Below are 13,164 nucleotides of genomic sequence, written 5' to 3'. Positions count from 1 at the left end.
AACTACCTCCTCCTTCTCTCCAAAAAATGACGCCTGCGACGCCGGCGAACCTACACGCAGGCCGAGCCCTCCTCGCCTCCCGGCGGGGTGTCTTGTCGCCGCAGCCGGGAAGCGCGGAGCGCCGGCAGTCTGCTGGCGCATCTCGTCGTTCTCGTCAGTTGCAACTCGTCTCGGAGCCCCCTTTTTCCCCGCAAATTGCCTTCCAGTCTCCACCTTCTCTTCTCAACTCCTTGCGTCTCTCCTGCGCGTCTTCCTCCTCTCGTTTCGCTGGAGTCCGTCGGCACACACAGGCGCCTATCCCCACGCCGGCCGCCGCCGGCTCGCGCGGGTTCGAACCCCGGGGCGCCGACGGCGCGCGAGTCTCTCGGCGCCGGTCTCCTGACCGCGGAGCAGTCTTCTCCAGCTCGAGCTCTCTTTCTTCAAGTGCGCCTTCTGCGCTGCGTGCAGCTTCCTGCCTGAGCGTCGTCTCGGCCGCACCATCTGTCTCCTGTGTCCCTCTTTCGTTGGGCTCTTCATTCCTGTCTCCGCCGTCCGCGTCTCTGCATGGCCTTTCGCCGCACCCCCTCGTTGCGAACTCTGATACCTTCTCGCATCCTCGCCATTTCCTCTCTTGTCGCTCGTTCTTCTCGCTTTTTCGAAAGAAGGCGACCTCTGCATCCGGCGCGGGGGCTGCCTCTGCCTCGCCTTCTTCTTCAAACGCCGAGCCCGCCTCACCCGCAGCGGACTCTCCCGCGCATATGACGCTCGCGGCTCCCTCGTCGCCTGTCTTTGCGGCTCCGCGGGATCCTCGCTTTTCCCCGTCGCCAGGCAGCTTGTCGTTCGCGGAGGAGGCTGCGCGGCGCGCCACGGAGGCGGCAGACGCCTCCGCCGTAGAGGCTGTGCGGGCGACCGACGCCGCGTCGCTCGCGGTGTCGCAGGTGTCTCACTTGGGAGCAGAGCCGACGCGCGAGAAACTGGAGGCGATTCGCAGGAACAAATTCGAGCGCTTTCCTTTTGTCTTCGCCTCGCTCTCCTCCGCGGTACCCGAGGAACTCCACCGGCGCGTTCGCGAGCGCATGGAGAAGGCGCGGAGGGGAAAGCGAGACAGAGACACCAGCCGGCGGCTGCGGCGCGAAATCCATCCGGCGGCCCCCGAGCCGGAGACACCTCGCGCAGAGGCACTCATCGCGGAGGAGACGCCAGACCGGCGGGAGTCCGACGGCAGCGAGCGAGCTCGCAGCGACATTCGCGGGCGCGTCTTGCGAGACAGAAAGGGCAGACGCCTACGAGGAGGGCAACGGGGGAAGATCTCTTCGCAGCACCACCTCCATTACCCGCTTCTCCTGTCGTCGCTCTCCATCGTGTACGAAGACTTTGCGCTTCTGAAAGACAGAATCCTCAAGCAAAGCAGGCGCGTCCGCGCGCTCATCGCCCTGAGCGGTGAGGCCTCCGCACATCTCCTGCCGCGCCCAGGCGCGCAGCCGATGCGCCGGCATCTCGTTGATCGGCTTTCTGTCGTGTTGCTGTTCTTCTGCCTAGTGGAGCAGCGACTGGAGTCTTCTTGCTCTGCCGCCAGCAGCTGCGGGCGGCGAGAGTCTTTTCGTTTCCGCTCTCACGCTCTCTGCCTCGGGCTAATGACCCTTTGATGTGCCTTTCCTCTCTCTCCCTTTCTCTCTTTTCCGCCACGAATTTGCTCTTTTGTGGCGGTTGTTCGTCTGCTTTCACGCCTGTGCCGTCGATGTCGGTCTACGCACGCGTTTTGTGTTTGCCTCTCTGTTGGCGTGTCGAGCCGTTCTTCTCACTCACTCTTGCGGCCTGCTGACTCCGAAGCGCTTGTTTCTGCTGCCACAGTCTATCTTTTGACGCATCCTCGCTTTGGAGGTCCTCTCTCCTCTCCACATATGTCTGTCTCCGCGGCGCGTCTCTGTCTATCTCGCGCCGGACTGCGGTGTGGCGCCGTCGTCCGCTTGCTGCACGTCGCTTCGTCTCCTCGGTTGTTCGTCTCTCGCCCGTAGACATGCGGGTGAGGCCTCCGCACATCTCCTGTCTCTACCTGTGTTCTGTTGTTGCTCAGTTTTCGGGCTGTGTTGGGTTGCGTACAATTGGGAAGACGTGCGGCGGCGGCTGGGACTCGAGGGCGCCGCAGTGCTCCACGAGGGCATGCGTTCGCAGGAGCTGCAGTTCACAGGTAAGCGCAAAACAGGTTCTGCACTTTCTCAGGGCTTGACGCAGGCATGAGAGTGCTCTCCGCGTCCTGTGTGCGTTTTGTTTGGGCTCTGTCCAAGCGGGTGGCATCTCGTCTGCTCGCGCGTCTCGGCGCGGGTCGTGCGGTGGCTCCTCTGTCTTCTGCGCGCCTCCTCGCAGGCAGTTTGGTTTTTTCTTTCTCTCTGCTTCGTCAGTTCCGCTCCGGGCGCGTGGATGGCTTGCAGTCTCTCGGACCCTCTGCGTGTCTCTTCTGCAGCGCGCGAATTCTCCAAGCAGCTCATCGACGACTTGCTTCAGGACCAGCGGGTGAGTCTCCTGCCTCCCGCCGCTGGCGACTGGGAGTTTGTTTTCTTCTCGTCTTTTGGAAATGACGAATAAGCTGCTTTTCTGCTTCCGCTGCGGCCGTGGCTCGCTCTCGCCTCTTCACTTGCTTCGCCTGTGGGATCTACATCTCATAAAAGACGATTTTCAAGGGCAGTCTCCGCTTGTCCTCCCTCGTCTCTGTGCCTTCCTCCTCCTCGCTGGGCGCACGTCTGCCTTCTGTTTTTCGCGAGAATCAGTCGTCGCTTCGTCGATTTCTCGCGTGCTCGCTAGGGCGTTATCTGCACAGCCTCGCGACGATTTGTTTTTTCTTTTTCAGCTCCAGGCAGGCGCGCAGCGCTGGGTGCAGGAGTTGCTGAATGCCAGCGACCAAGAGGCAGCGGCGCTCGCGGTGCGCGTGCTGAACGCGGAGCCGGTACAGAGCGCCGTCAAGCGCCTCCTCGACGACCTCATCCAGTGAGAAAATGAGAGCAACCGAAAAAGGCTTTAGGCTAGAAGTCGAGCGCGTCTTTACCGCAACAAGCACGTGGAGAGCTTGGGTGGCGCGAGGCATCGCAGGCGGTCAGCGGGCAGCGGCAGCCTGGTCGCACACGCGCGAGGCATTGTGCCAGAGCGACAGAAGCGGAAGTTGCACTGTGTTTTGAGGAGTCTGTGAGACGTCTGTCGTCGTGCTCCAGAGACGGCGCGAGGGCGCAACATGTTCGAGAGAGCTGTCATTTCTGTCTGCTGCGCCGTGGAGGGTCGGTGGATGGGAGAGCAACTCTGTCGCGCGCGAGCAAGAGAAAAGGCAGACATAGGATCAAACGATCGTGCGACTGCCTTCAGTGAGCACCATGCGTTCGCTAATCTGTGAAGCGATCCCGTGCGCGTCTTTTCGTCGGTTTTCAGGTACTTGTGTCAGAATCCCCGAGTGCAGCAGCAGGTCGCTGAACTGCTCAGCTACGCCATCACCTTGTAGGTCTCTGCCTCACTTCCCCCTGCGCGTTTATTTCCGTCCCTTCTTATTGTCTTCGTCTTGGCTATGTTGGCTCTGCGTTGGATTGATTCCCGTTTCATCGATAGGGATCTGTGGCGGCTCTTCTTCTTACTTCGTCTTGCGCGTCGTCGGGGAAGCTTTGGATCTTCATTTTCACTTATTAGTTTTTGCTCCCATGTTCTCTTGGCGCTCTGTCACTCTGCATGGTCCTTCGGTTGCGGGGCTACATCGTGAATATTCCAGCTTTATTTTTTAATTCTCCTTCTATCCAGACCGGTCGCGCGCGACACCGCGGGCGCCTGGTGCGGCGACCTCTTGCAGCGCCCAGACGTTCAGCAAGCCGCACAGACCTTCGTGTAAGTCCGCAGAAGATGCAAGATTCAAAGGGTGAGGCAGCGTCTCCAGACGCTGACTGCAGAGAAGCACGTCGCAGTACACACTGAATACGTCTGAATGCCCTCCACGTTCGCTCGACGCAACTCCGCTCCGCGCGACGGCAGCGCTTCAGCCGAGAGCCGTCTTTCTAGATTGTGAGAAAGAATTTCGCCTGTTTCTGTCATCCGCTGCGCCGTCCCAGGAACGACGCGATACTTAGTGAGCCGAGTGTCCGCGCTCAAGCGGCTGAGCTGGTAAGTTTCTGCAGTCCCTGGCGCTCGCCTCGTCGTGGGAGGTTATATTCGAAGCGCAAAGCGTCCTCTCTAGCGCGGGCTTCCATTTGACCGTATTCCACAGCCTGACTCGAGTCTGCCTCCGCTCTTCCTCCCGCTGCACGGCTGCAGTCGCGTGCAGACGATTCTGTGCTCATCCACGGATGCTCTCAATGAGCAGTGAGGGTTTTCTATCTTCATGGGCGCCGTAGCTGGAACCACGAATGTGGCTTGTCGCATGCTGTACGGGCCCTAGGATGCTGCACAGTTTGTTTTTCCTAGGACAGCCCTGGTGTTCTTCGGGTTTTTGATTTTTTCCGACTGCTTTCTTTTTTCCTTTTTTTAGGCGCAGTGGTGCAGTACGCGCGTCATCAACGACACCACCACAGTCGACGCCACGCGCGACCACGCTCTGCAAGTGAGGAAGTCAACAAACGAAAAACTCAATCTTCTGCTACGACTCTGTCCTCTGTATGCGGCTGCTCCACTCTCTGCACTGGGTCGTGAAAATCCATTGGTCTCTTTCGTCTGCGTTTGGTCGTCCTCTTCATCTCGCGCGACGTATCGCTGCCGTTTCCTCTCTTTGTTACCCGCGTGCCGCATATCGGTGAATTCGCCGCGTAGTTTCCTCGTCTCGGTCTCCGGAGCGACGTCCTGGGGATGCGCCTTCGCGTCATCGATCTTTTTTCTCTCTCGCCGTCCTCCTGCGCGATCTAAACTGGACCGCCGCCAGCCTCTGAGACGCACAGGCGGACTTCAGGGAGGTCGCGCGCATGCAAAGTCCTCGCGGTCGCGGGCGCTTGACTCTCCATGCCAGTGAATCGGTTTCTTGCCCCTGTCTATTTGGTTGACATCAAAAAGTAGAAGTAAAGCTGGAGTACGATCCAACTTCGCCCTAACTTACTCGAGGACCTGGCGTGCGAGTGTATGTTGGCAGTGGAAAGCAGCGTCTGTACGTCGTCGGTCTTGGCTGCATCTGCTGCAGGTTCTGGGAGACGCGACGGTCCAGAATTTTGTCTCGGATTTCCTCTGGAAGGTTCTCAAAGGCTTCATGCAGCCGCGCTGGTGAGCCGCGGACTCACGCCGCACGTGCGGAGACACAGCCGCGTTTTCCGCTGTCTCTGCGTCGGCGAGTCTCAGCGCTCAATCCTAGTCGAGCGTAATCAATATGGAGAAATCCTAATTCTTATTTAACGTATCTTTGAATTCACCGCTTTAAACTCAGATTGCTTCGTTCTTCTTATCATCCTCCGATCGCCTTCGAAGCAGCAGGCGCTGTGCAAGCCTGTCGGTTTCGCTTCCCTGCGCGCCGTCTCGCGTGCCGGTCTATCCGCTTCTCTCCCCGTGCGCTGGCTTTTTCTGTTCCGCATGACTTGGGTCCTCGATTCCTTCTCGGTTCCTTTTGGGTCGGTTTGTCTCACAGTGGCTCCCGTGTGTTGCGGTCTACCTGGTGTTTGCGTGCGTCGTCTCTTACGCGGTTTCTGCATCTGTTCGTCCTTGTGCGTCGCGCAGGCTCGGAGGCGGCAAGGCGGCGGCGGAGGAAGGCGCGTCTGCGCCTGCAGAGCCCGCGCAGGAGGGCGCGTCGCCAGCGAGCGAGCCACAGGCGCCGGGAGGCGAGAAAGGCGAAAACGGGGACGAGACGGGTGAAAACCCGAACGTTGAAGCAGACAAAGACGAGCTCCGCAAGCGGCTTCAACAGGCACTAGCAGCCGCAGGCGACAGCGCAGGAGGCGCAACCGTGGGGATCGGTGAGCGCCTTTCGAAAAGAGAAGAATTTTCCATTTCACTTGAGTAGAAAGCGGTTTAGGGTTTATTTGTGAGCTTGGGTGGTACTATTTCTTTCATCTGTGTCGCTGCCAACTGTCTCTCCAGTCCTCCGCTGAGTGCATTCGCAGCCGCCTTTCCGGCAGGGCTTGCTGAGTTTTACGTTGCCTCTATGAGATATATTTTCTCACCTTTCCATTCCCTTCGGCGGCGTGCGCCGCATTTTGATGCGTGGCTTTTCCCTCTTTTGTATCGGTTTTTTCATCTTTCCTCCACATTTTTTTCACAGAGAGGGAGAGCCTTGAACGCGTGCTCGCGCTACTTAACTCGGCGAACGAAGACGTCCCCCCCTCCGCTCGTGCTTCGCGGCATTCGCCCGCTTGCTCCAGTGAGCCGTCGCAAGCGAACTTACCCGTGACTTCGTCTCCATCGTCTCCAGGCGCCTCGCTCTCCGCGCCTGTTTCCTCTGATATTTCGGCTCAAGCCGCGGAGGTTTTCGTTTTCCCTGTGGCCTTGTCCGCGGCGTCTGCGGGCGCTGAAGACTCCGCTGAGTCTGTTTGGGTGCCGGCGCTCGAGCCTGCGCCCGCGTCCTCTCTGCCCCTGACGGTTTACGCGGAGCAGGACTCTTGTCAAGCTGCTGCGGAAGGCGTGTCTCCGCTATCCGCTTCGCCTCCTTCTCTCTCGTCTTCCTCTCCGCTTCTCGCTGCGCCCTCGCGCCCGGGGGCGGCGTATCCGACAGGGTCGTCTTCCGCGTCTGCACGCATCTCAGCCGATCCCGACAGCGCCTTTTCATCTCTCCCGCTGCTCGTGTCCCCCAGGCTAGCTCGCTGTCGCCTCTGGGGTCGTTCTGCGAACTGCACGAGCTCGCAGAACCCGGGGGACTCGGAGACAGCGAAGAGAACGAGAGTGCCCAGGCGCAGCCGTCGCCGGGACGCGCCCTCGCCCTCACAGACGCGCGACCGCCGTCGCCAAAGGACGAGACGGCTCCGCGAGAGGATCCAAGTGAAGAGGCGAAACTTCAAGAGAAATTCGAAAGCGACGAGGAAGACGGAGAGACGCAGGCGCCCGCGGCGCCAGACCCAGACGCAGCTGCCTCGTTCAGGGGGCGATTCTCTCTCTCGGCGTTCGCCAACGAGATCCTGGGGCGCCGGCGGCAGAGAGAGAACGGTGAGGGCACCGGAGGCGCGGGAGACGCGACGAGAGGGAGACTACGGAGAGGTGGGCGATGGCATGAGCCTGAGAACCCCGGCAGCAGCGAGAGAGGCAACGACGAGACAGGCAACGCCGAGACAGGCAACGCCGACGCAAACGGCGCCTCGCTGACGTCGCCTCTTCTCCCTCAGGAGGAGGTCGAGGCCGCACGCAGACTCACCGCTTCGTTCTCGCGTCTCATGCCCGCTAACCCGCGTGCGTCCTCGCCCTGGAGAGAGGCCGAAAAAGGAGACGCGCCTGCAAACAAACCCGGCAGGGACGAAGACTAGAAGCCGAGAGACGCGCATGTCGTGGTTTGTTTTAGTTTTCACCCCGTGTGGCAGGCGCGGACGCCTGCCCGAGTGCCTCCTCGTCCTGGCGCCGGGCGGGCTCTGTGGAACTCGCAGGCTTCGTGGGCTTTTTGGAGCGCAAGGCGCTCGAAGGCCTCCGAAGCGAGAGAGGGAGCGCGCGCCTTTCAGACTGGAGACGCCGTGTGCAGGGCACAAAGAACGAGTCGTGGCAGGAAGCCTCGAAAAACGCGGCAAGCGGAGTCGAGGTCGCGCGGCGGTCTCCTCGAGAGACTCCGAGAGCGGGAGCCAAACCCTGCGGCCGGGGCGAACGTGTCGCTCGCCGAGAGAGCTGTCGAGTGCGGGCTGAGTCTTTGTTTTTCGAATCACCGTCTTTGTCTGCCCTCCAAAACGTTCGATACACATACCTGCATGTGCGCGTGAATGCGTAGAGCCACACGTTTTGGGGCGCCCAGCACGGACACGTCCAGGCCTGGGCAGAGGCGCAGTGGCTCGACCTTTGCATGCATTTGAATATGTTCACAGACGTGTGTGCAGCGCGTGTGATGCCCGTGTCTGGATCGTGGGATACGCGGACTATGGCGCGGCGTGAGGCCTTGCGCTGCGCACGCGTGAGCGAATGTCTGTCCGTCGCAGTTGTTCATTCCACGCGTTCCTCGCCGTCTTTGGTCTCGACTTGGTGAAACCTTTCCAGGGGCTCGAATCGTCAGTCCACGGGCGCAAGATGCGGAGGCAGGATGCGTCCGCGCTTGACTCGCTCTCTGCACGCGAACATGCCACTCTGTATCGGCTCCTACGAACGTCTACACGTAGTATATCCATATGAAGAGAAATACAAATATAAATTTCTATTTTACATAGTTTTATCTATATATATTTCTATTCAAGAGCGTCTTTGCAGCTTGTGTGGCGTGTGCGTTGGTGCGCGATCGGCTTGCGCTTTCATTTCTCGGTGGCGAGAAGCATTTTGTTAGGGTCACTCACGCGAAGTCGACCAAGCAGGTTCTGCTTGACCCCAGAGCACGATGTACAGACAACTAAGTTCTCTATGATCTCACACGATGTGTCGCGCACGCGTTATGCGCAGACCCCGCGGAAATAGACAACGCGCACGTAGCTGGCGCACAGATGACAGCTGGCGCGCAGCGTGCCTGCAGCTGCATCCATGTACACGCCCCGCAAGAACGGGGACTATGCGTTGAAAAAACCGGCGGCAGGTCAAAGACAAGAAGACAGTTCCTCGTTGGGGAGAAAAAAAGAAAAAAATGCCGAGGCGGCACACACCCTGCAACGCGCGTAGCCCGTTCGTTCATGCGCCTTCACCTCTCTTTTTTATCTCTCGCTGTTTTCTCTCCCCCTCACTTGTTCACGAGATCCATGGAGACGGCCAAAAACACAATCCTTTTTTTCCAGGAAAGGATACATTTCCCTAAAAATCGCAAATATCGGTTGATGGTGAAAACACACCTGTGCGTGAGAAATCTAGGCAAAGCCTGCGAACATGCACGCCGACTGGAAACTGTCGGCTCGAGGCCCTGCGACCTTGCGAGAAAGGACTTTTCGACTAAAGACAACTCCGCGCGAAGCGATTCAAAACGCGAACTGAGGCACGGCCGCCTCGCCTAAAGAAAACGCCGCCCTCCCCAGCACATTCACGCCACACGTCCGCCGGTACGCAGGCATTAGTTTGACGACCTCCATCTCGCTGAACCTAATCGCACGTTCAACAAAATTGCTCGCGGGTCTGCGACTGCACAGAAACCCTACACTCTCTCTCCTCTTGACGCGCAAGACCTTTTTTTCTCTCCTTCTGAATCCCCCAACCCCCCCCCCCCCCTCCCCCTCCCCCTCGCCCTCGGACGCGCGGCGCTGACTTTTCTCTGAGTCGTCTGAGTTAGGCGCTTAGAAGTCCGCGTCGAGGACGAACTTTTGCTGCTCCTTATCCGCCATGACGCCGGCCTTCTGGTAGTCACCCACGCGCTTCTCGAAGAAGTTCGTCTTGCCTTGCAGCGAGATCAGCTCCATCCAGTCGAACGGGTTCGTCGCGAAGAAAATCTTCGGCACGCCCAGAGAGGTCAGTAGCCGGTCCGCCACGAACTCAATGTACTGCGCCATAGAGCCTACGCGCGTAGACAAAGCCCACACCGAGGAGAAGACGCGACAGTTCACGAAACGTGCGCGTCTCGACACGCCGATACACCGCACAATCTCTCAAAAAAGCAAAGGGCTCCCAGCATCCGTGCGCGGGCGCTAACCGCAGGGACGGAGCTCTCGCGGACCCTCCTTCCTCCCGCGGTCGCTCAACCGCCCCAGGACCCCCCCTCTTCCTTTCCCCCCCCCCTCCCCCCTCCCCCTGCCGTTTTGTTGCCTTTTCGGTCCGTTTTTCTCTTGTTTGCCTCTCTGCTCGCTCACGGTTGTTCATGCCGATGAGGTCAACGGGGAGTGCTTCGCAGATGAAGGCGCGCTCGACAGTGACGGCCTCGCGCACCATGTCCTGAACGACCTTGTCGGGTAGCTTCCGCTTCAGCTGCGAGTAGAGCAGGCAGGCGAAGTCTGCGTGCAGACCCTCGTCACGGGAAATCAACTCGTTCGAAAATGTCAAACCCGGCATCAGGCCGCGCTTCTTCAGCCAGAAAATCGCGCAAAAACTGCCGCTAAAGAGAATGCCTTCCACGCACGCAAAGCCAACCTGAAAGAAAAAACCAAAAACAGGCAAGCCTCATACACGCATGAGTCGCTCCGACAGCTCAGAGACGCCAACAAAACTCCGCACATCGACAAATACATCAAATGCGCATCCGCATGTATTCGAACACATACGGACATACAGATATTGGATAGGCAGACGCTTTCTTTATGAGGATTTCCGCCCCGCCACATGCCGACGCAGCGACCCCCAGGCCGAGCCCCTCAACACCTGCGCGGCCGCCTGTGCGTCTTCACCAAATGTAGTTCATCCACATATCTGCCTCCGTCTACACATGTATCTAGTTATTTAGTAGGCGTAACTTGAAAGACAGATACGAAAACCTCGCAAAGTGCTTCTTTTTTCTTGCGTTCGTGGAAGCCGCGCGCGGCGTACCAATCGTTCGGCGAAGCTGTTGCGGTCGTTGATCCACATCGCCGCCCAGGCCGCCTTGACTGCGACGGCCTTCACGTTGTGGATGGCGTCGAAGAGCTGGAGCTTCTCCTTCTCGTCGCGAATGTACTGATCAATCAGCAAGCTGAAGCCAAGCACACGCGCAAAAACTCAGCGTAAAAATCGCCTTACAGCGAACGCAAGTCTTCTCTCCCCCTCTGCTCGCCAGCCGCGCGGGCAGCGGAAGCGAAGGCGAACGGCGCAGAAAACGAAACGACAGAGGCATCCACGACAGCCCTCAAAGGGGGAACCCAGAAGTCGCTTCGCCCTAGTGGGGGTGAGAGAGAATGCGGTAGACACACACGCTCTCACCTGCACGTAGTCGTATAAACAAACATGGATGGATATACATATGAATACATATAGATATACATGTAGGTAGATTAGATAGACAGCTAGGTAGAAGGATAGATGTGCATATTCTCCGTATGTGTAGATGTATACACACCGTTTACTGAGACCAGCAGTCCACATCCGCGTGATGCGCATTCAAGTGTCATTCTCGAACGACGAAGGAGAGTCTGACGGGAAAAGGGAGATATTTTGTGCGTGCTTCGAACGTTTCTTTCCGTACCTGTAGGTCTCGGAGTGGATGTTTTCCATAGCGATCTGGAAGCCGTAGAAGGCGCGCGCCTCCGGGATCTGAACCTCCGCCATGAACTTTTCTGCCAAGTTCTCGAGGACGATTCCGTCGCTGGACGCCCAAGATCAGACAGAACAGAGAGACGTAAAAAGAGAGAAAAGCCGCGGAAGTCCAGCTAGGCCGAGAAGGCCCGTGCGCACGCGGCCACTCCATGGAGACTGCAGGTCACGCCTTTTGTCATCCGCTGAAAAAGAAAATTGCAAAAACGCGCTCTCGCTGCGTCAGGCAACAGCAGTGCCTGGGTGTCTACATCGTACAGCCGCCAGGCTGTGTATGCGCCACGTACGTCATAAATATATGCATACATACGTATTTGCCTAGGTGTTTTACATATGCAGTTGACCCTTGGCAGGAACACCTCTACAAAGATATGTGAATATCTACAGGTAAACAAAATGTATATATATATATATATATATACACGTAGACAAATACTTGCATATACAGACATATATATATATATATATATATAAACGGTTCGGAGAAGGAACCAGCAGTCAGCGAGCCAAGCACGTTCCACTCAGCTGGTGCCCGTCGGACTGTCTGGCGCACCTGGCAGCGAAGAAAGCGAGCACGTATTTGATAAAGTGCTTTTCGTTCTTGTTGAGCGACTCCCAATGAGTCATGTCCTGCGCCAAGTCGATCTCCTCGGCAGTCCAGAAGGAAGCTTCTTGCTTCTTATACATCTCCCAGATCGCGTGGTGGTGAATCGGAAGCATGACCTGCAGAAAACAGCCCAGCGCACACGCGGTTCCACTCCAGAAAAAAACCGAGCCACACAAATGACAGACATATGTACATACACATGTATAAACATATGTAGATGTATATATATATATATATATCCATATATACATAGGTGTACACATATATATTTATATAGGTGTGTAGATGTGCGAGAAAAAACCTATTTAGGTGTGCCAAGCACATGGAAAGGATCTGCGTATCGTGCCGCACGAGCGCGACGCACATGCGTGCAGAACGTATATTTGAATGCAAATAGATAAATGTGCCGTAGGTGTGTCTCTAGAAAGCGGCAGTAGACGTGTCTCTTCACGGTGCACGGTCTTTCGCCTTCGCGAGTCGCAGGGCGCAGCCGCGTCTGCATAGACGGAACATGGTTCGTCCTCGAGTTCTCACCCAGCGGTGCTTGTTCGGCGTGAGTAGGGGTTCGCTTTTTTCCGCTTCCTTGACTTCTTCGCTGAGCTGCTTCTGCTCAGGCGTGCGGTGCTTCTGCACGATGGTGGAGAGGAGCTTGGGGTCGGTCGCGGCATTTAGTACCTCCTGGCTGGTCAGCCAGGCAGTGGATTTGTCGCCTGCAGAGCCGAGGCTCGTCACTTCGGGCGAGCTGAGAAGACACGGAGAGAGGTTCGTGGGCGCCATGTTTCCTGACTGGCATGCGGGTGTGCTGTCAGGTAGGGCTGAGACGCTGGGAAGCGAGCGCGCGGCGCGAAGACACGAAAGAAGGTGGACGGGCCAGGGAGGAGTGAAGCGCGAGAAAAAGGATGCGACAGACGAAAAACCTGGAACTCGAGTCAACGGGAACGTGTCGGTCGATCCGGCGAGGAGAGCCGGGAGGGAGCACCACCTGTCACGAGAGTCGAGCGAAAGACGTCAACTGCAGGACACTCGGCGAAAAAATGCAAAGTCACCACACGAGAGAGACTTTGCCGGTTGCGAAGTGAATTCGTCAGGAAAACCGAAGGAAACCGCAGAGAAGTGTGCTGGGGGGGGGTCCGAACCACACAGGAACAATTCTGATGTGTCTGTCTTCCCGCGATAGCGCCTGCCTCAAGACTAGGGGGTCGCGATGCAGACGGCGGCAACACACCGAACGGGGAAGGGGGGCGGCCGCTCGTAGCAGGTGTGCGGTTGTCGACTGACGCTATAGAGACGGTGCAAGCTGGGCAAACGGCCGCTTGCTTTGACCTCCAGAGTGCGCAGAGTAAAAATCGTGGGCTCGTCCCGCGAGCCTCTGTGGCGAAAAAACC

General features: G+C 57.9%; 2 protein-coding genes across 2 annotated transcripts; one reads left to right on the top strand and one right to left on the bottom strand.

Annotated features, from left to right (window-relative positions):
* Positions 1-26: 26 nt before the first annotated feature.
* BESB_033500 (uncharacterized protein) lies at positions 27-7,373 on the top strand (the record flags this gene model as incomplete). The annotated part of the gene is made up of 12 exons (XM_029361936.1): positions 27-1,419; positions 2,054-2,167; positions 2,441-2,490; positions 2,825-2,961; positions 3,394-3,459; positions 3,754-3,837; positions 4,059-4,110; positions 4,475-4,546; positions 5,114-5,193; positions 5,641-5,876; positions 6,182-6,632; positions 6,716-7,373. The coding sequence occupies 12 exons, from the start codon at positions 27-29 to the stop codon at positions 7,371-7,373; spliced, it is 3,393 nt and encodes a 1,130-aa protein (XP_029220901.1).
* A 1,920-nt stretch (positions 7,374-9,293) lies between these two features.
* On the bottom strand, positions 9,294-12,556 carry BESB_033490 (ribonucleoside-diphosphate reductase small subunit; the record flags this gene model as incomplete). Its single annotated transcript, XM_029361935.1, has 6 exons — positions 9,294-9,511; positions 9,804-10,080; positions 10,474-10,615; positions 11,105-11,224; positions 11,726-11,895; positions 12,314-12,556. The coding sequence occupies 6 exons, from the start codon at positions 12,554-12,556 to the stop codon at positions 9,294-9,296; spliced, it is 1,170 nt and encodes a 389-aa protein (XP_029220900.1).
* Between the last annotated feature and the right edge of the window lie 608 nt (positions 12,557-13,164).

This window comes from Besnoitia besnoiti, chromosome II, assembly GCF_002563875.1.
Source record: "Besnoitia besnoiti strain Bb-Ger1 chromosome II, whole genome shotgun sequence".
Taxonomy (NCBI): domain Eukaryota; phylum Apicomplexa; class Conoidasida; order Eucoccidiorida; family Sarcocystidae; genus Besnoitia; species Besnoitia besnoiti.
The sequence above is the reverse complement of the archived record's forward strand: the minus strand, read 5'-3'. Positions and strand labels throughout refer to the sequence as shown.